At 39.4% G+C, this 25215-nt stretch overlaps 1 protein-coding gene across 1 annotated transcript in view; it reads left to right on the forward strand.

Annotated features, from left to right (window-relative positions):
- Nucleotides 1-25215, forward strand: part of ndufaf5 (NADH:ubiquinone oxidoreductase complex assembly factor 5) — a 96673-nt gene that overhangs the window by 22099 nt on the left and 49359 nt on the right. Inside the window, exon 7 of the mRNA XM_022232906.2 lies at nucleotides 8266-8305. Coding sequence (XP_022088598.2) covers nucleotides 8266-8305 — 40 coding nt within the window. The remainder of the gene's footprint in view (nucleotides 1-8265; nucleotides 8306-25215) is intronic.

Genomic DNA, 25215 nt, shown 5'->3' on the forward strand with positions numbered 1-25215 from the left:
GGGTCCTTTCAATGGAAATCAATCCTTCTTTCTACGATTTCCATTTTCCCCTTTAATCTTTGTCTATAATGATATCTGAAGATACGGTTTTCTTGTTTTTGAATAATGGACTGACATTTAAAAACAGTGTAATTCATTTCTTTTTTTCCTTGAAGGAATGCAATGGGATTTAAGGCAAGCTACATGTACATGTACATGCATTGGATCGTACATGTGAGAGGCTCTGTACTTAGCGTAACTGGATTGGTAATGGACCAGCAGATTGGTACATTTGTACTGGGCATCACTACAGTAACCAATACTGGGCACTGTGCATCCCTTGATTTTACCGCAACGTTTGCAGTCTTCTCAATGTCCATAATTATATGTATGCAGTTGGAACATCAGCTAGTCTGCTAAAATAATACAAAGAAAAACATTGACACTGATTAATTGGTTTGATGCCCATGTGTACTCATATGTACAGCCAATGGGTGTACTTTGATGTACAGTATGGGCATTTGAAAGGAAAGATGTGCAAAGTAGATATTCAGCTTAATGTTTTCATGCATGTACATACCGGTAAATGTATCACTGTATGCTAAAACAACTATACATATAAGATCTTAATGCTTCTTTGCATTGGAAGTGACAAGAACTTGAGGTGGTAGTTTTCCATTTTTATCTAATCCTTTCATCAGTACAATACTTTTAGAGAGTACTATCACTACTTGTCACATACTGTACATGCATGTACACCAATACGTACATGTAAGGCCCTCCTTGTCAAAAGAGCATAAGAAAAAGTACAAATTACTGTCCTTCAAAATTACCTAAAGTACCAACCAAGATTTGAAAGAATTTTAGCCATTTCCAGTGCTCAACACAATAAACAAGTAAGAAATTGAACTTGCTCCAAAAATGCATGGTACATGTACATGTAGAAAACTGTGAAATATGCATGTATTTGTACACAGAGCTTTGGAGCACTAAATATCATGCTTTGGCTCATGAATGTGGAAATTTTCATGAGCATATAAACTAAACTGTTGAGGTTTCTCCCTTTCACTGCTTCAAAGGAGGTGGAAACACCCTGTTGTAACCTTGCAAGAAAGACTTCCTTCATGTACATGTACAGTAAAGTTTTCAAATCATACAAAATGTACTACATTCATGTATGTACAAGTCTCATTAAATTTTCTATAGTAGGTACATGTATATCTACCACATAGGACAATGTACATGTGGTCTCATTGCCCGTGTTGCTCCAAAAAGTGTGTTTAAAATCTTAATTAGTACCAGCACCTCTGTACGGGATGTACTGGTGCCAGTATTAACTTTGTACATGTATGTATGTAGTCTTTCCATCGTTGTGTTCAAGATATCCAGTATTTGCAGCAAACTGTTGGATCCTTATCTTTGCCCGTCTTTCTAGTTCTTACTATGTACCAGTGCATGTTAGGATCAAGTGGATAATTGCAGATGATCGTGGAATATTGTACATTGTATCTGAGTCAGATTGTCACAGCAATATACGGAACACATTAAGACTATTTGGCATGTACAATATGAAGCTGCAAATTAAGGCTGTGATGCCTAAATTGGGTCCACACACTACAACAACTTGAGTGCCCAGGACAGTAGTTGTGGTTGAGGGAGGAAGGCAGTACTTGCCCAGACAAGAAGTACATGTACATGCAAATGTAAAACTAACCACCTCAGGAAAATTGTGGCAAGTCTGCCCAGAAACCCATTTTGGCACTGTAGACCTCGTAGAAATTTGCAAGTTCACCCGTCATAAGCATTGGTAACCCTATTATACGTTACCTGTAGCAGTCCTGAATTCTCCCCCATTGGAGGTTTCAGGACCGCTGTATGGCACAATGACAAAACACTTGAAGATTTAGGTTCTTGCTCAGTTTTTTATCATGCATGAGTTGATATTCCTCATACGTCAAACGTCGCAAACGTCCTCATCAGATATGCTGCTTTTGGTTAATGTTAAAGTGTATCAACCCCAATTCTGCATGATTTTTATGACAGAGGTGACATGTACTTGACCCAGAAGCGTGTGTGGAGTCTGACCCACATTATTGAAAAGCCTTCAACTTCTTTCCAATCATACTGCATTGAATTTCTTGCCAATTATACAGTTTTATTGTTTCAATATTTAAAGGTGGGTGGATGGATGATGCACAAATTGATCTACCACAGGTCTGTCTCTGCCTAATTTTCTGTGAAGCAAAAAATACAGTTAAGTGCATTCAGTCATGAAGATACCAGTACCGGTAGTTTATGAACTGGTTAATTGGATATTTGAAGATTAAGCAAAGAGTATGGGGATCACAGAGCTGTGGAAAGTGAGCCTATTTCATCTCACATTTCACCTTCAGTGCCTACGTGTTTTATTGAACTGACACACAGTACATGTACATCTGCTAAAGTCGTAGTGAGGTCTCAGCCTGATTGGTAACAAGGATGCTGGGTGATATAATCTTCTCATCCCAGGCAACTGAATGTAAAGTTACAGTACATGTACATGTAGGTACATTGTGTATTCTCCACTACTGTTCTTTGAGCATGCATACTGTGTATAAATGTGGTACTTTATTTGAATTGTATCTAGACTACAGTGTAGTTTAAATTACATCAATAAATGGAGGACTTTGAGATGGTTAAATACTGTACAATGTACTTTGTCAATTGCAAACTTATGCCAGGTGTTTGCTCGCCTTTTCGTCAGGGTTGCTACAATTCAACACTTTATGACTTTTTCTCAGTTAGTCTTGTAGAAGTTTTATTCTGCTGAAATGAAGTGACAGTCATGGTGGCAACTTCTTTACATGGTTAATAGTCGCTCTACTGCTTGACCTTGAATAACCCAAGATCTTTGGTTTATAATCAAAGATTGCATAAGTACATGTACATGTAGGTAAATCCAGTCTTGTGGTTTAGACTGGATTTAGTGGTGTCTCGCTGATAGCGCCCCCTGTTGTTGAAGTTTGGCTGTACTGTACATTGCTGCTACCAGTGTACATGTACATGTATAAAGGAGATTGGGGCCAATTGCACACAAGTACGAGTACTAATACATGTAGACCATACATGTACATGTATTTGTGCATAATGTAACATGCTTGTACAATGTGCGTTAATGTTTATGCATGTATAGTACATACAGAGTTTCTTTAAGGGTAGAAGATAAGTACCGGTGCGGTAAATGGGTCTTATTGATTACAAGTTCATAAAAGTCATTATACAGCACCTTACGCGTATAACCTTTACAGTCCTCAGTCCTCCAATTTCAATATATGATTCTACATTGTACATGTCCATAACATACCCCTTAGGGGGTTAGGGTTAATAAATCTCCCCCCCCCCCCGGCTGGTTGGTGCATCGGCAATCACTCCCCAACGGTGTCCATTAGATACCCAATACACCCACAGTGTATAGTGTTCTAGTACATGTACATGTATGCGAAATTGGGAACACACAAAGAATTTTGCAGTACTCTCACACATATACAATACTGGTACAGGTATACCCATGCATATCACATCTACATGCTCATATGGTTTCAGACAGTTGGGGGTGCTGAAGTCTTGATGACACACTGTTAACATGTATCTTATCAGAGATCTCCTCTCCCTAGGGTAATCCTGTAATGTAACATATCACAACGGGTGCTTTGACCTGTATGCTGCACTTTTGCGATGGTATTTAAAACCCATCATTCCCAAAGTGACAACTATCAGATGAGTGACAGTTGCTTGCTCATACATGTATCTGTAAATTATTCAGTATGTGATAACATTTTCACAGGTGCATATTGTTTGAATTTGCAGACAGGCCACTGAATTTTACTCGATGTATGTTATCCTTCATAGCACCTGTTTTTTGTCACAATCCATGTTGACCTCAGAAGAGGAAAAGAAAAACTCATTTTGTCCAACATCCGTTGCCCGCATCATTTTTTTTCCCTATGCCTCATCCTCTCCCAATTAACTTCAGTTCCTGTGGCCAGTTTCCCTCTACATTCTCTCCCAAGTCCCTCCTTATCTCATCCAGATATTTATCGGGAGTGTTTGATAGAAGGCAACGGAGTTTATTCGCTTGTACCCCCCCCTGCAGGTTGAAGCTCTGAAAGTCAGTTTTGGTTGGAGCATGGTTGGAGGGTATTATCCTATCTCTGCCATCTGGTGCTTGGCTTAGACAGTTATGAAGTAGGGGATTGTTTTGATTGCTCTCTTTGCTAAAGTGAGTCAGACTTGTCAGTCCATACGTGGCTGTAAGGGACGCTTACTCCAAACAAATACTATGTGTGCCCCATAAATGATCGGTGTATGATAACTTTGTATTGTGTTAAGAGACAGTATAACGGTAGAGTACATGTATAATTGAAGAACCATGTGAATTCGTGTACAATGAAGTGAGAAAATGAATGAGGAACAGAATGAGCAGCTGCATTTTGATTTAGAGTTCGCTTTAGGAAGTTGATTTGTGATGGAAAGGTCACCAGAGGAAAAAAAGGAGCTATAGAAATTCACTTCCAGGTATATTCAGGTGTCCATGATGCCTGACTTCAAGCATGGCTATGGATTAGGTCTGAATTGCTTGCATGGCACGTCATTAATCATTTAAATGGGATTTGTCATTAAGGAAAATATATAATTTATAAATTGTGAAAAGAGAACAGAGTATTAGCAATTGCAAAACCAAGTAATTCAAAAATTTTATTGAATCAATTACTCAGTGGGATGGTGATTTTTGGAAAATATTCTGAGAAAACGAACTACACTGTATATGAGGTATCGTGCAATCAAGAACATTAAAATACATGTACATGTATGCATGTGTGTACTGTGAGAATTCAATCAGCCACGAGTAGGAAATTCACTAGATATCGAAGTAAATACAGGTACATGTACATGGTTTTATCTTGCCACTTGTAACCCTCACACCCTAAAAATTTGGGGCTAAATCAAATGCCAAAGGATCCCAGCTGTACAATGTTTTATTCCCAGTACTCACAGGAAAACAAAAGGGAAGATATGATTTTTATCAAAGGTGAATCACAACCCTGACGACACGCTTTGTTGAACTCGGTCTCATTGTCACAGAGTCGAAAGCGTGTCTCCCTTAATCAGCTGTGAGATTTCTTTCTGGATTCCATATCCTGGTTGTGATCGACTGCATATTGCATGTACCCCTCTAAAAATTAAGGGCCCCTTATAAATTAAGATTTTGTTATGTGTTTGTCTTTCCAGGGTGTTGGTACATGCAGGACAGTCGTGTTGCAGCATGCATCATACTCGTTCCATTACTGCTTGTATAATGGAAGGCATTAGTTTTTGTCATGCACCCTTGAGGGGAGATAATATACTTGTACCTGTAATCCATGCATATTTGTAGTTATGGTGGGGGCTTACTCCTCCAAGTCTTGGATTTTTTACAATTTATTGTAGATTTTTTCTTCTTTCAGTTATCCATGCAAGCCTTGAAGACATGAGAGATGCAACCTGAGAACAGTCTGATTCCGTGTATAATTATCCGCTAAGTTGGCATTGCACGCTCTGGTATCGGTGATAGCTTAATGTGCAGTGTAATATCGCCAGAGCAAATATCTCGGTTCTTGGTGGGCTCGCAGAATCAATGTGAATTGGGCGTCTTGGAACGTGTGTAATTTCAGACAGTGGAGATCAATTCATGGCAAGTAGGTCAGAGATTGCGTGTAGAGACCAACAATTTGACAAGTCTGGTGTGTTGGGTCAATACGTAGCGTGCGGGTGTGTTTGTGCCATCATGTTGAAGTGCATACATCATTAGTCGGGCAATTAAATGGGAATTGTGTAGTGTGTGGGTTAAATAGGTCGTTGCTTACATATAGATAACACGCAAGGGTTTAGATGATTTTTTTTCAAATTTTACTGCGGGTTGTTTGGCCATTGCATTTTCTCAGTTCAGAGACAGGATGACGTTGATTACAAATTGGGCCGGTTGATGGTCGTTGTACTTTAAATGAAGTACTTCCCTGGATTAATTTGCAGAACTTTTGTTTTCTGTCCTTTTGCAGTGTAGGCTTGGTATAATGTAGAGCGTTCCTTTTTTGCATTATGCACAAATGAACGTATATAATGTCACAGGTTTGTGCAAGAACTTTTCAGTGAAAAGTGAAAGACAAAGTGAAATTCACTCTCGTATTGCAGTTGGTTGTATTGAACCCTTTTTCAAGTTCTTTTACTTTTTTGTATGTGTACCTGTGTAAAATGTACATGTAGCTGCTATCCTATTAATTTATAAATCGAATTTGAAAGTTGAAAAATAACCACTTCAGATTTTTTCCCACAATGACAAGTTTTAACATAACGTAAGAGCATGCTATTCAATTCAGTATCCTCATCCTGGAGGCCTTCCAACAATCTCATGTCTTAAAAAAGAGCATTAAAAGGCATAAGTATCGCATTTTGATTGTTGAGGTAAATCCCGTTCGACAGAACAAAAAAGTACTTGTCTTACATAATCAAGATTATCTCCACAACACATCATTGGATTTCAATGAAGTCTTAAAAGATACGTTACATCCTATAAGCTTGAATTTGATAGCCAAAACAACAATTTCTTGTAGTTAATTTGGGAGAAATGTTACTATTTGATTGCATTTTTGTGGAGTCGTCCTGTACATTTCTTGCAAGTTCTTTTCCTCGGGCATCATGCTGAATCTTACGTTGTAGCTGGGGTATGCCTTCCCAAATCCTATAAAATCCACCAAAACTTCCTGGTGGAATGCGGGGGATTTGGAAAGGGTTAGGGTTTACGGAGTCAATGAATTAAACTTTGCTCCCAACTCTAGTATCGTCTCCCAGCTCATTTCATTTAACCACTGGAAATGAGCTCATCTCTCAGGAGAGAGCCCTACAATTTCTAGCCATTTAAACATGATTCTGCCTGCGCGTGGGAGCTGCGGAATTCCAGTGGGATGTGTGGACAAGTGGAATGAAATGCTGCTGGAGGAGTGCTACTGCACTTTTTTAATGACATGACTGATGGCATCAGCCAAATTCAGTAGGGGATACATTCAGAGAGTGTAAAAATGGAGCCCTTTGCAGGCATCTAAATATACCTGGGGGAAAGCCATTCACCATATTCACTGAACTTAATGTACCCCTTTTGCCATTACACATGTGCAGTTTAATGTTCATCCAAAGGGCATACACATATTTAGCTGCTGTTATACATGTATGGTCAAGGTAAAGTCATTTAAATGCACAAGTCAACCATGGCTCCATCAAAACATACCGTATCTGGGCTTTTACCTTCATGATCTCCCCAGGATTAATGTAAGTGCCTGCATGATAATGAACGCCTTCGCACACTCATATATGTACATGTAACAGTACAGGTACACTCTTTGAAAAACAGTAAACATGGTACTTTCCCTAAATGCCACAAATTGAACCAAATCTTCATGGTGGACTCAGCTACATGTGCACTGTACACCACAGCCTCTAGAAGCACAGTATTGTAGCATGAACCAGCTAATGGGGTTCTACCATTAGGTGTCCTCCACTTTCTGCAAAATGCTAGAAAAGGGACACAGACTTGGGATTCCCAACTCCGAACAAGCAAAACTCTTATTTACATTGTATTTCAAAGAACAACTCTAAGGTCAACTTGCCGCACCGTTCAAAACTGCAACAGGTGATTCCAGCAAAGAACTATGAGTAGCACCAAGCAAATGTGTGACCTGGACAAGCCCTAAATTCCCATGAGTAGCCTACTGGAACTAAAGCTGCCCCCCAAATAGATGCCAATTTTTGGCGCGAGGTATCAGGCCACTCCGCTGGATGCCAGCAGCTAATTACCAACTGCGGGCCAGCAAAGCAAGGCTCTGTAAACTTTCCATGACAGTATCTAAGTACACAAGGCCTACATGTACATGTACGTCAGCTTCTTGCTTGATATAAACGGTAGTGAGCTTGTTGGTAGCCCCCTCGTGCACCAGTTCTTATTACTCTTGGCCCCGTTACCCTGCAGTGTCAAAGGAGTCTTTATGAGATGCAGACTACATGTACATGTAGAAGTACATGTACTTGTAAGTGATGCTATAACTCTGCCTGCTTATATACTGGGTGTGTGGCCGTGGTTACTGGCACATGGTTCAGATCTGGAACTTGTGATATTTTCTTTCCAATATCAGCACTTCTAGTGACATATAATGTGTTGTTTGGATATTACACATGCTGGTGTATATCATGATTTTTTTGCATCTTCCTCTCTTACTGCAGCCTTCACTGGGTGAACGATCTTCCAGGTGCATTACGTCAGGTAAGTTTGAGTAACATATACACGTATCATCGGATGACATGATTCGCTGTACAATTAAGCACAAAATCTGCATCCTGAATAGGCCGAGGGGTGATCCTACGAACGTGTATAGTGTTGTAGACAAGTCCAACCATCACAAGTCCCCGCAAGTCCACCACAGTATGATAGTCATTGAAATCCAAGTCTTAAGCAAGTAAAGAGACTTGTGACAAATAATTCCTTTGTCATTGTTCCCCTTGCTACTTGTGGATGCTGGTCTTGCCAAAGGACCCTTGTGTAATGGCAGATCGCATATCGCACCAGCTGGTAATTATGTTAAGTTGCTTTACCAACCTCTGTTTATTACGTCCAAATGTGACAAAAATCTCCTTCAGAAATTTGTCCAATGTCCAGAGATTTGTACATGGGAATTAAGTTCTGGGATCAAAATCTTCACAATGTAACAAACCTGCATACATGTTTAATGCATGTAATTAGTGGAACTTACTAAATGTGCATGTACATGTACATGTACCTGTATCTTGAAACAAATAAGCCAACACAGGCGTGCATCCCTCGCTTTTGGTACATGCAGATGAGCTGGGCTCTACATCAGGAGACTTTGTGGACTTAGTGATTCCTGGGTGGGCAGAACTTTAATGCAGTCAGTTCCTTACATGTACATGAATGTGTCTTCATCTGCCATATACATGTATGCTGAGGTGTGTTTCACTGCCAGTTCCTTCTTCTGTATGTGACTTACAATGTATGAGCACCGGTACATGTAAACCACATCTGCAGTTTCCTGAAAAGTGTCCTAATGACCCCACTTCAAACACAAAACTCTCCATCATGGTTTTTTAAGCAATGATCAAGGTGAACTGTGAATGCTGACATCTACACTAAGTTTTGTATAATGCATTTACATGGACTATGACCATTGTTTTGCCAATGATTTTTTGGGGGGGAGTAGACTAGACCTTCATCAGGACAAATGATTGTGGCCAGTTGTGAAATTGACATCTGTAGTTGTATTAGAAAGAAAGCCTCGTACCTGGTACATGTAACTCTCCTGATCAAATACGTGGAGCGTAGCCTACCCGTATTTTTGCAATGGGAAGAAATTATTTTTTAATTTCACACTCTTCACTCTTCAGACGTGCAATCAATGAACCAGTAATACACACATATTCTTATGCACATGCATACGTTGAAGAATGTAGGTAATTCATCACTGAAATGTTTAAGAGTGGAAAGGAGATGCTATAACCGTTGGAAAGGTTTTGTTCAGGTCAGCAGTTTATTCTCAGTGTACTAGTGCATGTTCATGAAGGTCTGACAGGTCTAGATCTGTTTCTGTCGCAGTCCTGTAAAATCCTCAAGGCCAAGTACATGTACATGTACAAGCAGCTGGACATTGCTTGTCCTTGACCATTTACAACTTCACCATACAGGGTACTTTAGGATTGTATAGAATTAGACTTAATGTACACTGTACTGCTCAATTTGAAGGTTCCCCCCACCTGTGTCAATAATATAGAGGGCATGAAGATAATGTGGCAGTGTACTTGTATACTTGGCTGATTACATAGAGCCGATGTACTTCAGATGGCTATTTAGTCGTTCTGTTTATTTGCTTCATCATCATTACTTGTGTTTGATGGTCAAGGACCATTACCAAACCCTGGTGCTGCATTGCGTCCGCAAGGAAGAAATTTTTCACTGGGGGTTTCTTTCCCTGTTCAGGGAGCCAGGATCCTTTAGGTTTCTTTCATGACAAGGAAACTCTTTTTTTGGGAGGAACAGATTGATCATAATTGTGTTGGCATGATGAAATACAGAAACTTTTCTTCATTTGGCAGTGGGGAGCACCTAAACTTCACATATAAATACATACATGTACATGTAGTATTCCTATACTAGAATGACGATTAAATACCATGTGTGCACAATTTACATGTACCTACGTGTACTGGTTCTTTAAAATGTATATGAATCATACACTTTTCAGAATTTGTAGCAATTGTGAACACAAGGTGAGTTTGTTTTTGATGGGTGCAATCTGATGTCACCGAGAAGCAATTAAAAGCGGGTGTCTGGATAAAATATCTCCTCCGTATACACTCGTTTTCATTTTGAACCCAGCATTCCAGTCTGCTTTGGAAGTGAACCCGATATGAATGTTTTCAGTTAAAAGTTTTTAACACTTTCATCACAACAAACAGGAAACAAGTACATGTGTGGTTGTAGCTTGCCTAGAAGGCTTCTGTTTCATTTGCCATTTGTGCTAGCCTTAACAAACTTTGAAGCGCCATATGTGGAATGGACTCGGGTACGGTTTTGCTTGTCCGCTTGCACTTTGATGAAAGTAAAGGCACATTCTTTGTCCTTCAATTCATTAATACTGGATCAGAAATGCCAGAGTTACCTTCATACAAGTACCTTCTAGGATGACCAGCGCCCTCGCTTGTTGTACAGGTCGAGCTGCTGGTACCTTGGGGAAGATGCGGTACGGACAGTGCAAACGAGATTCAAGGTCTTGCAGTTTATTGGATTGGCTTCGCTCCTGCGGACCGTGACTTGTCATCAACAGTTTGGCACAGGGAAGTCACGACACACATATTGAGGACTTACTCATTTGCTTCAGGCAAAAACTTGTACGTTTCTGGTCATCTGGTTTGGTGAAATGTATTGATACAAAATTGTACCATAATTACAGGTACATATATGTACATGTAGCCTACAACACACAGACATTGAAGACATTGTTTGACTGATAGCAAGAGTAAGGAATTCACAACTTTGGATGAGAACAGTTTGAAAATCTAGCAGTGTGTATGCAGTTACAGTGTACATGCATAACTGCATCCTTCAAATTGTTCCAACTTTTTCCATTAAAGCGTACACGTACATGTATGCTATATTCACAAGCAATTCTGAATGTAGTAGGGGATAGGATGGGCTACATGTTTAGATACATGTGCATATGGCATGGCAATCTGTAAAGAAACAATACCAAATCTCAATTTTGAAAAAAGTGATACTCTGTACAATAAACTTGAAAAAACTAAATTGCCCTGCAGTAGATCCATTGAAGACCCAAATTTCATCTTTCAGATTTGATCAGAGACTTGATTAGACACACACATGTATTGACACTGTACATGTGCATGTACATGTATGTCTATGTACAGTTTACATACATACATACATTTACTTGTACACTTATGCATGTTCCATAACAAGTCATGCATGTTCTTACACATCCTCATGGAGCTTAGGCAACTTCAAATTCTTGAGCATAGTAATACATCGTGGGGTATTGCCCTCTTGTACATGTACAGTGTGAACAGCGCTTGTGCTGTACCCGTGACTGTTCACAGAGTTTTGTTTTAAGAAGTACAGGTATACACAATGTGCAACAACACTTGCACAGGTGTATATACGTATATGTATGTCCCCGCTACGTAATGGAATGGAGGCATGAGAAAATTTGTTGTCACGTTTGATTGTCAGAGGATGTTGTGCAGGTGGAAACACCGTTTATTCACTGGGCTGTCGTGTGTTTGAAAATTGCACTCTCCGTGCCATATTCAGTTCACTCTTAATGCTGTTAACGTGTGAGTTCAAAAGGAGGAGCGGCTTTTAATATCTAGGGAACACAGCACAAAAGCAAAGTCTGATTGTACAGTACTTGTTTTATTTTAAGAATTTCAAAAGCCGGCTTATGAATGTCTGCCTGGAATCCTCTCAAATGCTCTAAGCACCTTACAAGTTGTTCAGAATTTGTTTTTCCAGGATCAGAAAAAAGCCTGAAAAGATCAGTGGTAAGACCAGGAAACATTCTCAGACAACATGAGTGGCTGTTTACTTTTCTTTGCAAAATTGAAAAAAAAAATTGCCTTTTGAGATTGCGACTGATTAACCGTGTGTCCGTGTTGTCAGTTCAGTTATTTGTCCTGTTTGATTGCACTTCTCCAATGATGAACATGATAATTTTTCAGCCAGCTTTTATTAGATGGCTTAACTGATGAATTGTTTTCATGGAGCCATAGCTATGTACATGTAAGCATCACAGATAATACATGTTCTAGCACTGTAACTACATGTACATGTAATATATTTTGTGGATATAGCTTGATTTGTTTTAAGAGAAGTTGTACATGTACATACTCAAATCTTGAGATTTTTTCCCCTTTCTTTTGCGGAGTCACTTGGTACATATGGCCACCAAGACTGTGTTTAGTATTTCAAAAGGCAGCGTTAAGTGTGTTTTGCAAATTGCATGTAAATGAGCATTTTTAGGAGTCAGTGTTTTGTTGTCAATACAAACATGTACTTATACCTGTGTTTAATGCAAAATTAAAATGAAAAGAGCAGTGTGAGACCATACATGTACATGAAGTCTGAGTCTGTTTGTGCATACATACCAGTGCAGTTTATATCCATTGTTGTCTGAGAATAATTGTGGATTTCATAACTTGGTTTAGTTTATGCTAAGCTAAAACACAGTCAACTTCCAAACATTAATTCTTGCACACTTTCTCAATGTAACCATGCAAACCGTTACCACCAAAAAATTGCACACATAAGCATGCTGATTGCTGGCATTGATACACTTCACTGATCTCTGCTAAAAACTTGTCACACACAATGTTTGAGTTCTCCAGTTCTAGTTCGGTCGCGTGTGAAACAATGTTTTCAAAATGCTCCCATTTCAACATGAATCACTCTCCTGCTCTGAAATTTCGTTAGAATGTCCCTGTTATGAAACACTTCAATTTGCGACAGATTCTTACACATTAAAAAATTTCTCCTTTTTGAGCAATTCCAAATATTAGTTTCATTAAATCCTTGTGGAGACCTACATGGATACACCTTTAGAAATTCCTTGTGGAGACCTACATGCATACACCTTTAGAAATTCCTTGTGGAGACCTACATGCATACACCTTTAGAAATTCCTTGTGGAGACCTACATGCATACACCTTTAGAAATTCCTTGTGGAGACCTACATGCATACACCTTTAGAAATTCCTTGTGGAGACCTACATGTATACACCTTTAGAAATTCCTTGTGGAGACCTACATGTACGCACCTTTAGAAATTCCTTGTGGAGACCTACATGCATGCACCTTTAGAAATTCCTTGTGGAGACCTACATGTATGCACCTTTAGAAATTCCTTGTGGAGACCTACATGTATGCACCTTTAGAAATTCCTTGTGGAGACCTACATGTATACACCTTTAGAAATTCCTTGTGGAGACCTACATGTATACACCTTTAGAAATTCCTTGTGGAGACCTACATGTATACACCTTTAGAAATTCCTTGTGGAGACCTACATGTATACACCTTTAGAAATTCCTTATGGAGACCTACATGGATGCACCTTTAGAAATTCCTTGTGGAGACCTACATGCATACACCTTTAGAAATTCCTTGTGGAGACCTACATGCATACACCTTTAGAAATTCCTTGTGGAGACCTACATGCATGCACCTTTAGAAATTCCTTGTGGAGACGTACATGTATACACCTTTAGAAATTCCTTGTGGAGACGTACATGTATGCACCTTTAGAAATTCCTTGTGGAGACCTACACGTATACACCTTTAGAAATTCCTTGTGGAGACCTACACGTATACACCTTTAGAAATTCCTTGTGGAGACCAACACGTATACACCTTTAGAAATTCCTTGTGGAGACCTACACGTATGCACCTTTAGAAATTCCTTGTGGAGACCTACATGTATGCACCTTTAGAAATTCCTTGTGGAGACCTACATGTATACACCTTTAGAAATTCCTTGTGGAGACCTACATATATACACCTTTAGAAATTCCTTATGGAGACCTACATGTATGCACCTTTAGAAATTCCTTAGGGAGACCTACATGTATACACCTTTAGAAATTCCTTAGGGAGACCTACATGTATACACCTTTAGAAATTCCTTGTGGAGACCTACATATAAACACCTTTAGAAATTCCTTATGGAGACCTACATATATACACCTTTAGAAATTTCTTATGGAGACCTACATGTATACACCTTTAGAAATTCCTTGTGGAGACCTACATGTATACACCTTTAGAAATTCCTTGTGGAGACCTACATGTATACACCTTTAGAAATTCCTTGTGGAGACCTACATATATACACCTTTAAAAATTCCTTATGGAGACCTACATGTATGCACCTTTAGAAATTCCTTAGGGAGACCTACATGCATACACCTTTAGAAATTCCTTGTGGAGACCTACATGTATACACCTTTAGAAATTCCTTATGGAGACCTACATATAAACACCTTTAGAAATTCCTTATGGAGACCTACATATATACACCTTTAGAAATTCCTTGTGGAGACCTACATGTATACACCTTTAGAAATTCCTTGTGGAGACCTACATGTATACACCTTTAGAAATTCCTTGTGGAGACCTACATGTATACACCTTTAGAAATTCCTTATGAAGACCTACATATATACACCTTTAGAAATTCCTTGTGGAGACCTACATGTATACACCTTTAGAAATTCCTTGTGGAGACCTACATGTATACACCTTTAGAAATTCCTTGTGGAGACCTATTCAACCCATTCTTCTGGGTCTCCCCAAGGCACCAAACTTACAAATTTCGGAATGTGTGTTCTTTTTGCTCAATTTCAGCACTGGCAGTCATTTATCACCAAACGTTATAATTATTCAAGAACTTTGGCTTCCGGAGATCTTTATGCATGTCATATATCGGTAGCTTGTGCATGTCAAGTACAATTATTTTATTATTATTTGGCCTTTATTTGCATGTACAAGCTTCCTGTGTCTTGAATGAGTGAGTGTGTGGCAAGCCTGCTTGGCTATTAGTACACTCTCTGTAATGAGCCATTTTTGTACACATATTTTATTTTGCAGGTGTCAATCTCGCCATAGTACGTGTAAATTACAGGTACAGGTACATGTACATTGTACATTAGTGTGTTTATTTTTGCATATTTCTCACTGCGTGTTTGATCCCAGTCTCAGAATCAGTAGGCATGTACATGTAATTTACATGTACATGGCTGCCTTGTGAAATTCAAATTTAATTCAACTTTATTTTACACACCAATGCTGTAAATACACATACATGTAACTGTGTTGACAGTGTACAGTAAAATGTTTGTGCTCAGCATGCATTCCATAAAACCTGATGTAACTGATTTGTCTGATCAGATTGAAACTCTGTGCAAACTTATATGTACTGGTACTGTACCTACAGGTGCACATGTACAGGTGGTGTGCACCAGTGAACAAGAGAGGTCCACATATGTGTACATACATAATTAACATGTACATGCTTGTGTGGACTTAGCCAGCCCACACAAGCTTTCCTGGAAAATCCCAACCCATAGAATGCCTCTTCACCTCTAGAGTTCAAGACGCATTTTAAGGCTATTTGTAGCAAAAGGAAACAGAACTGTCTAGAAAATCAACAACACTCCAGCTTAAAAGAATGTTCATGGTGCAAGAAAATTGAGCAAATATTCTTTAACTACCAGTACATGAAAATAAAGGCATGTCTGCTCTAACGTACCATTTCTTGTACATGTACATGTAGGTTTACTATATGTATCATACAGTACATGTAATGTTCTTGCAGATGGATACAATGTACACTATGTGAATAATGGAGGTCTTATACCGGTACATGTACATGTATGTGCATAATTTCAAAAATGAAATGAACCTTTGGACAGCCAAGACCTGAAGGGAGTTGGAAATTGCCTCTCTTCTTCCTAGCTGTGACAGCGTACATGTACGGTATGTCCGGTAATTAATGGTCGGATCTGCATAGTGTACAGTGTAAAATGTACCGGTAATTGCTAGCCAGAAGGTATACTTCATGCACTTTGTACACGTACATGTACATGTATGCATGATCTTATAATAGCTTTGATTGCTGCTTTTGATCAGACAAGTATCAGTAAAGCAGTGGAAAAAGAGTGGGTGTGTTTGTACGATTTGGACTGAGATTAAGCAGAGAGCTATAATCTTTTAACAGCAGTATCATGGCCTATCATTTGCACTTCACAAGATAAACTGCCCTTGCCTCAACCATCCTCTGTAGTTTTTGCCACTGATATCGTGCAGTTGTTTTGACACCACATTTTCTGAGAATCTGACTTGGAATGTCCTTTGTGCACATAGCATCTGCTTTTGAACAGTTGATAAAAAGTCAACTCGTCACTGACTATACAAATATCATTTACAAGCTCACTTGCATGAATTGACGTAATTACAGCAAACCCTTTGATAGGAGTGAAACTTTTCAGATATACCACACACACCCAAGATGGTTTATTTGGATACATGTTGAGTAAACAAAAATCTGTCACATGGCAGTCAAAATTGGAGGGATCTTCTCTGTTTACTGTCGGAAGGTCTTAAGATTTTTCACCTGTTTGTTGACTTGGGGTAACAAGTTGCTTGTAAAATAAAGAAACAGCTTTATATTCGAACTGAATTTACCAAATATTCCATGGTGTCGTATTGTGTGTGTGTCCATGGTACCTGTTTCATTTGCTCAATTACTTGTACATGTACAGGATTAAAAAATCCTGGGGAAAAAGTTATTTCGGAAAGTCAAGGAAAAGTCATGGATAGTGGTGTACATGTATATAGGGTGTCATTGAATCCTGCTGTTCTTTAAGGGTTAAAAAAGTCATGGAAATCAAGATCATAAAAGGATTATACATGTATTTGATGGGCTGCAGGTCACTTTTGAGGTTATAATAGAATAATGATTAATTTACAGGATTTTCATGTATCCTTGTGGGACTATAGGCTGGGGCAAAAACTTTTTTTATCACAGAAATTAATATTGGAAAGGGCTGGAAAATTCATGGAATATGGTTTCCAGATTTCTATGGGACCCTGATTGTGTGGAAAGGTGTACCTCTGTACAAAAACATATATCATTTTCTCAGAGACCGTCAGACACATCCCTTCTCAATTCCAACTTTGTCAGTGCTCGCCTCCAGGACAATCATAGGTCACTTCTGACATGAGAATACATCGATTGAAGTCTTGTATATTGGCTTGGATGCCGGGGGCCTATTTACATGCGCATACTGAACCTGTGAGGGTGTATTTTCCCCTGAGTGATTACAGCAGGATTTAGGCCCACTGGCCCCTTGACGCCGGGATTTAGCACAGTCAGTTTGGCAATGAGAGAGGGTGAAGAACTTCATCTTCAGCTTGAGTGCCCTGTCAGACTGGAACACTCACAGAACAGTCACCTGTGATATATTTGTCAGTCTTGTTTTGAGCTGTGCATGCACACATGAAGTGATAGTCATACAAGACTCAAAACAGTAAAAAAAGATTTTTTCTTTTCGAAAACATGGCCATTTTTCCAGTTACATGTGGTTTCTACATGTATCTTGTCTCATTTAAAAAAATATCTTGTAACTTTATACAGGTATGGTACATGTACCTGACTGGACTTGACACAAGTCACTGACAGCATCACTCCGACTCGAGTCACGGGCTTGAAACTCTTGAGTCAGTGGTTTTCGTGTACTTCAATTATACATTGTGTCCCAAAATAAAGAACCTATGCTTTATCATGGACTCCCAGCTTGCTCACCTTGTGGTGTCATAATAAGCCAGTTTGGTATTCCAACAGTGCATGCCCAATACGAGGCTATTCATGAACAGCAAGGCACGAGTGCGATAGTCTGTCCTATCAGCGCAGCTAAAAGTTGGGTTACACGCGTGCTTTGTTCCTGAAAATCCTGCTTTTGAAATACCGACCTGGCTCATTAGTGAATACAGACATTGAACCAGACTTCAATGGCAAGCCCCCCTATTTCTGCTTTTATGCTACATTCAAGTGATTTTCTTAAGCCCTTGATGGGGAGAAAAATCTCTCCACAATTGGAATCCGATGGTGTTCAAATATCAGTGATGCAAACTGATTGGGCTATATGGTTTAATAATTTGACTTTACTCAATGTGACTCAACCATGCACTTAGACTCAGCTCAACTCAAATTAATCCCTTTGATCCAGGTGACAACTCAGCTTGTCACTTACTTCCTACATGTCAAAAATGACTCCACTCTTGAGTCAGTGACTTGAAGTACATAGGGTCTGAACTTGGGTAATTTTCTTTAAATATCGTAGGACTTGATGGGAACACCAGGAAATAAATATGTGGTTTTTATGCAGTTGATATGTCTCCTCTAGATCTATCATGTCATGGTCATCAAATTGATAAAGGGAGGGAGTTTGGTGAGCTCGTTCACCTGGGTCTTTGGGTAAAAAAATAAAAATAGATTCACAGGCAAATATAAAAACTGAAAATTTTAGTTCTTTATGAATGGTAAGGTTGTCCAGCGCATGGGCCTTCTAGGGGAATTTAACCTCCCGATAGTACAGTTGCCACCACCAGATGACTACTCACAGTCTCACGTAGTGAGTGTGCATAAAATTGTATGAACGTGTAAAGTAGTTAAGAGTCATTCAGTTGTTAGTCATCAAGTCTGTGCCGTGAGTTTTTCAGGTACAGGTTTGGTATGCTTCTTTATTTTCGTGTGGTGGGGTTGGAGGAAAGGATGATTTTTAGGTGGTTTAGGTGGGGAGACACCAGAATGTGTTGATTTCTGTTACATTTGCTTTGATATTACCAGTGCACACCTATGTACATGTACGTACATGGGGTTTAAATGTTAGCCATGGTTTTGAGTCTTGTACACATACATGTACATGTACATTTAGGCCTGTAATGATTCCAAAGCAAGTCTATGGGATTTTTGTATGGATAAAAAAGTGCGCTTTGTTTCTCAGCAACCACATCCCTTGGATCAGTAGACTACACACCATGACGGTGTAAAACTTCTGGCATTCACTTGTACTGTATATAAAGGGGTAAATTTTCTTCCATTTGAGAATCCGTTAACAGAATTTCAGACTGTTGTAAAGGCCAGAAATGCCTTCGACAAGATGCCAGTGGTAGTGGGAAGGGACAAAAATCCAAGGAAAATCCAGTTAAATCTTCCCATGGGGGAATTTTTCACGCAAAGTCAGTGCCCGGTGTGGAACTGCCAACCTAAAAGCAAACAAACTGGAAATGTGTATTCCAAAACAGGTGCATACATAATGATACATTGTACACCTCTTTATACCTTTACATGCACCTCGCTCATCGAATCTCTACACTCAAAATAAAACTCCAAATCTGTAGGTGAATGCAAGCTTTGCTCCATTTCATCATGTACATGTAAGTTCTGTGGCTATTTACAGGCACACGTACCATTCATGTATTTGCAGCAGCACTGTTGGTAATTCAATTTTCAGTGAGCCCGATGATGCATGCCGTAAAAGCACAAAAGATGCACACGAAGTGCATGTGCACATATTGTCATCATTGTCATGATCACTGTGAACTTGAGCATGTGTTTATTGTATTGGAATTTTTACTGTGGACATTCATTGAGTTAAGTATAGCTACATGTACTGTACCTCCATTGGATAGAACTTGTCATAGGGATTAAACCCTTCCAAATCCAATTCTTAATGTTCAGTTCTGTTAAAATGGTGGAGACATTTAGCCTGCAATGGCAGACATATTCTTCAAAATGAACATACATAAATTTTCTAAACCTAATGAATATTTCTAATGTCTTGAATTAACAAAACAAGTATGTATATAAAGGTTGGTTTAATATATACTGGTACATATGTACTTGATTTTAATTTGTTGCTTTTTCAAATTGTTCAAATATGTACAGTACATGTACTGTTGAGATTTACATGTAATCTTGAACTTTTGGAGGCAGACTGTCTATGCCTGTGATTAAAGTTGGGGAAGCATTTGTGAATTATGCAAATTAACACATGATGAACCAAAGCGTGACCTTTCTTTGAAGACTAGCTGTTTGTTGTAATTTACAACGTGAAAGAATTGCTATACATAAACACATGTACATGTACAATGATGTCGTGGTATGTACATGTATACAGTTACTTCTTGTGCCAATTAAATATAGGTCAAGCTGGTCGCGGTCAGTTCGTCAGTCACTGTTGGTCAGTCGCTCAGTTTTTCAGATGACACATTTACATTAATGCTGTCTTTTCCTACATTGAGCTGTGATTCATGGGCCAGGGCAGTGTGGTAAATTACATGTACGCTTCAGTGTAAAAGATAATTTTCCTCTAATGCAGACAGGGGAACTTGTTGAAGATTAACAGTTGGTGAAGAGTGGCATAAGTAAGGGGGGGATATGAGGGATGGCCCATGTGTGTCCCCTCCCCCAAAAGGAAGAAATCTGGTGATAGTCTGCCTTAAGTGGTCAGTAAATAAAGTAAAGGTGCTAGCTGATCAGCTACGGATAAGAAATCCCTTCCCAGAATGAGCAAAGCCTTAAAAACTGTCATTAAACACTTTGTAGTCCAAGTGTACCAGTACGTGAACTTGTTGGTAAGTTGGTTATTCATTCCTTTTCAAAAAGTTTCCTTTTTTTACAGCTGGAAGTGTACAGGAATTTGAGAAACATCACGTTTTTATTTTCAATATTTCAATGTTGCTGTCTTTTATGAATTAAAACTTGCTAGCAGTTTTGATACTTTAGTTGGTCTGGTCTTCAACAGTCTCATTTGTTACTCTTTCTTGAGCATTGAAAGTTCCTCCACCCTCTCTCCCTTCCCTAACTAACCCTTGCATTAAGCAAACAAGGGAATTGCCACCACATAATGGGTGATTATACAGTCCGCCTTGGTCAGCGTTTAACTGTGAATAAACATGTACCGGTATACCAGTATCTGGCCCCTCCAGGAAGTGAGGCCTCCACAAGTGCTCCTAAAATGATACGCATATAGAAACCAATTTTCAGTGTTCATGCAGTGGCATTTCAGTGGCTTTTTTTAACGCTTGTGATTAAGTGGCAAGAAAGTACATGGTCAAAGACACAATCATTTTGGTCCTTTTTTTGTGCCCTACCAGATTGTGTACAGGGAAATTTACATCTTTATAACAATTTGCATGTGAATTAAAGTTGGCGAGTTAATAAGTGCCAAAGTGCATATCTTTACAGTTGTGCAGTAAAAAAACATCTTCTTTGTAACCCCTTGACAACGGGAATTTCTTTCCGAAAGCCGACTCCAAGAATTCCAGCCTCGCTTGGCCACGAAGGCCACCTGCCAAACCGCAAATTCTCGGTTTGTGGCCCTGCGTGCTCTGCTCACCCTTCCACATTCCCGTTGCCTCTTTTCATAGTAGGGACTATTGTGAAGCTGGTGATTATGATGCAAATTAGGTCTTTTTATTTCTTGGCTACGCACAAAGACCAATTACCATATATACAAGAGCCGGGGTCTACCTTCTTTCACCGTGTTCACTCAAGTGTGGGCCGAGAATAATGGCTGAAAAGCGGGCTGAGGATCTCAATTTTTACGGCGGCTATAGCCACTTCCCGGCGCGAAGGGGTTAAGTATGCTATGAATCATGTAAAATGTACATGTGTGCACATTTCAACCACTTTTTATGGCACAACCGTACCCATGTACAGTACATGTATCTGTAGTGTCCCAGCCAAGTTGGTATTCATGTTCATGTACCAATACACGCTTTCTGCTGCAGGTACCGGTAGGCAAAAAAGGCATGGTTTGATATGATGTTGCATTTGTCTGGCCAGGTACCGGTATTTCAATGTTACTGTCATGTCGACATGCATGAATGAAAACGGTGACATTCAGAAAAGGGCAACCACATGTATTGGTCTGGTCCATGTACTGGTACAGTATGTAGCTGTAATAGAAAGGAGATTGTAACAATTTCTAGCCTTTTTTCGTTTGATGTGGATTTGTGCAGTGGCTTGATCCCTTGTGACTTGTATTGATGACGCACATGTTTTTATAAATACCTGTCCATGTAGATGCACATATTGGTTGGATTTTTTATTTGATAACCTTTTCATGTTGTCTCACCGGCATGTTTCATTTTTCTCAGTCTTTGCTCTCATGTTTCATTTTGTTCATAAAATGAAAGAGGAGCATTCACGTCATGAAGTTACATGTATTTACTTACCAAGGGTTTAACTTTGAAGAAATGTCCCTGCATGAAGAGTGGTTTAGGTTCAACTTCTGTGTTTGTCGGTTTCACATTATTGTAATAATTATTAGCATATGCATTAAACCAAGCACTGCAAGGAATGTGGAGCTTAGATGTGAACATTAGGCAGAACACTCAGAGAAAATTCTGGAAATAGGCAATTGGAAACTGGTAACACAGCCAGGATTGGCCGATAATGTGGGTGTGATCCTAGCAGGGTTATCCAACCGCCAGAATGCGCAACAACTCAGGGTAGAATTACCGGTCAATCTGTCCCAATCTAGCATCCCCTGGGACTTACGGGGCACTGATGTTGCACGTTCATTGATGATTACGCGTTGTTATGCCGCACTGCGAGTCGCTAAGATTCCAGGCAAGTGTCAGCATATGCTCAGCTGATTTGATATTCAATACGGCCCTCTTACTTTGAAATTCCGAAGTTTGTCTTTAATACTTGTGCGTCAGCTTCTTTTTTCTTTTTTTTTAATCAGACTTCCTGGACTGATTCAAGCAGGATATGGCAAAATGGCAAGCTATTGGTAAAAGGAAGCACCCCTCTTGAATAACAATTGCGGAAATACCTCTTGTAAATTGAAGAACACCATGCATGACTGACCACGAAAACGTGGAGAGCTAGGGAAAAAATTGGAAAGAAACTCTCCAGAGGGCATGCATGGGTGATGATGAAGCCAAGCCTGCAGATTCAAGATCTCTGCAGTCTGTGCCGCCAATTTTATTTGGTTTGGATTTCCAATGTTGTGGCTTCTGCTCCTGAAATATTCCATCAGTTTGTGCGGATGAGGTATCATGATGGAGGAGCCTCAATTGACAGCTTCCAGTGTCATCTGCGGTTTAATTGTCACTTGATGCTCTTGAAGCACTTAATTGGCTTCTTGTTTTCCCAGAAAAGAACGATTAAGCCAGGCATAAGTGATTGGTGTACCCAGTGTCGGGTCATTGGCCTTAATTGTCAGGGTCAAAGCTGTGATTTTCATTTTCGCTGAAAATGAGCCAAGGCAGCATGACGCGTTAGGAAAGAAACTCCTTCATGCACCTGCCATCTTTCATGAAAAAAGTTGCGTCAAGCCAAGACATTGCCAGAATCCAGTCGGTGTCACTTGAAATCTTGAGATAAGTGAACAGACGAGTGAGTGTTCTGCAGGTTGCAGAGTTTGTACAACTGATTCTAACCGAATGCATACCTGTAAAAATATATCCAACTTTATGCTCTTTCACAACAGCGTGCCTCCAAGAGTTTATAACACGTTGACCAATCACAGCGTGCGAAATAAGTTGACCCTCAATGTCCTCATTTGGAAAGGATCGACAGATTTGGTGCACTGTGATTGGTCGCCATGCTGCAAACTCTGGGAGGTGCACTTTTGTGAATCGTCTGTATTACTGAGCATTCTCACAATCACTGGAATTCTTTTTCCTCTCTCTTTCTCCCTCTTTATTTTGAAAAGAAAAGGACGGTTGCTTGTGGAAGGCACATTTCTAATTACTAAGGACATGCCGGGTACACACATGTGCACTCTCTCTCATCTACAGTCCCTTGCAACAGATGTCTCTCTTCCAATTTGAGTGTGACAGGTGTTGGCATGCAGGTCTGATTGTTGTTTTGGGGGGAACAGCGGGGATTTTGACCAACTCCCCAAAGAGCCAAGTTTTTCTTTTTGGTCGTTTGCTTTGTCAAAATAATTTCTGTCCTATGCAAAAATGTATAAGAATTGTCTCACTTGTCAAATTTTGCCCACCCCCCAAAAAAGTGGTTTTGGATAATGCACTACGGTGTGATGTATGCACTCACCTACATTTTCTTACGTTCTTCTACATGTAGATTAACAGTCAGGTGTAATATTTTTACCACTGACAAAAGACATTAGATGCGATGCCCACATGATATTAATTTTTACATTAGCTATGCAAAAAAAAACGTGCGTCCTCATAACTTGTATGAGATGTGTGTCTAGGCTGGAGTGATATAAACCGCTGTTAGTGCAGGTACATGTACCGGTAACGTCCAAACATTTACATGTAGTCATCAGTTCTCTCTACCTTTCCCTGACCATTACAAGTGCCTATTAAACACTCTTGGGAAATAAACTGAGTTGATGAGGCCGGTGTAAAATGGAATATCCCGTGGACATGTACATATGTACATTATAACTCAACTTTTTTGTAGTTTTTGTGGAGTTGCGAATGCCAGATTACAAATGTACGTGTACAAATAAATGTACAATTCGATCTGCCATATGTGTATAAATATTTATTGTAATGTACGTGTAAGTAATGTATCAAGCACAAAATCTGGTAAACTGTCCAGGGGCATGATTTCTTGTTGTACAGATTTCAGGATTTTGACGTAAACACGACTGGATTGTAGATGTTTAATTAACTATTCAGGTCCGGCTGCTTTGTTGAACTTTTTGGAATGAAACCAGTGTAAGATTTAGGTAACCATTGCCATCTGTGAATGCATTGCCATTTGTGAATGCATTGTCATTTGTGAATGCATTGTCATTTGTGAATGCATTGCCATTTGTGAATGCATTGTCATTTGTGAATGCATTGTCATTCGTGAATGCATTGTCATTTGTGAAGGCATTGTCATTCGTGAATGCATTGTCATTTGTGAATGCATTGTCATTTGTGAATGCATTGTCATTTGTGAATGCATTGTCATTTGTGAATGCATTGTCATTCGTGAATGCATTGTCATTTGTGAATGCATTGTCATTTGTGAATTCGAGAATGCGTGCCCCATCATGCAACTGATGATACAAGCCCCGAAAATTCACAGCATGCGATTGTTGTTGTCACA

This window comes from Acanthaster planci, linkage group LG01, assembly GCF_054643075.1.
Source record: "Acanthaster planci isolate LZ-2023a linkage group LG01, COTS_SCS, whole genome shotgun sequence".
Taxonomy (NCBI): Eukaryota; Metazoa; Echinodermata; class Asteroidea; order Valvatida; family Acanthasteridae; genus Acanthaster; species Acanthaster planci.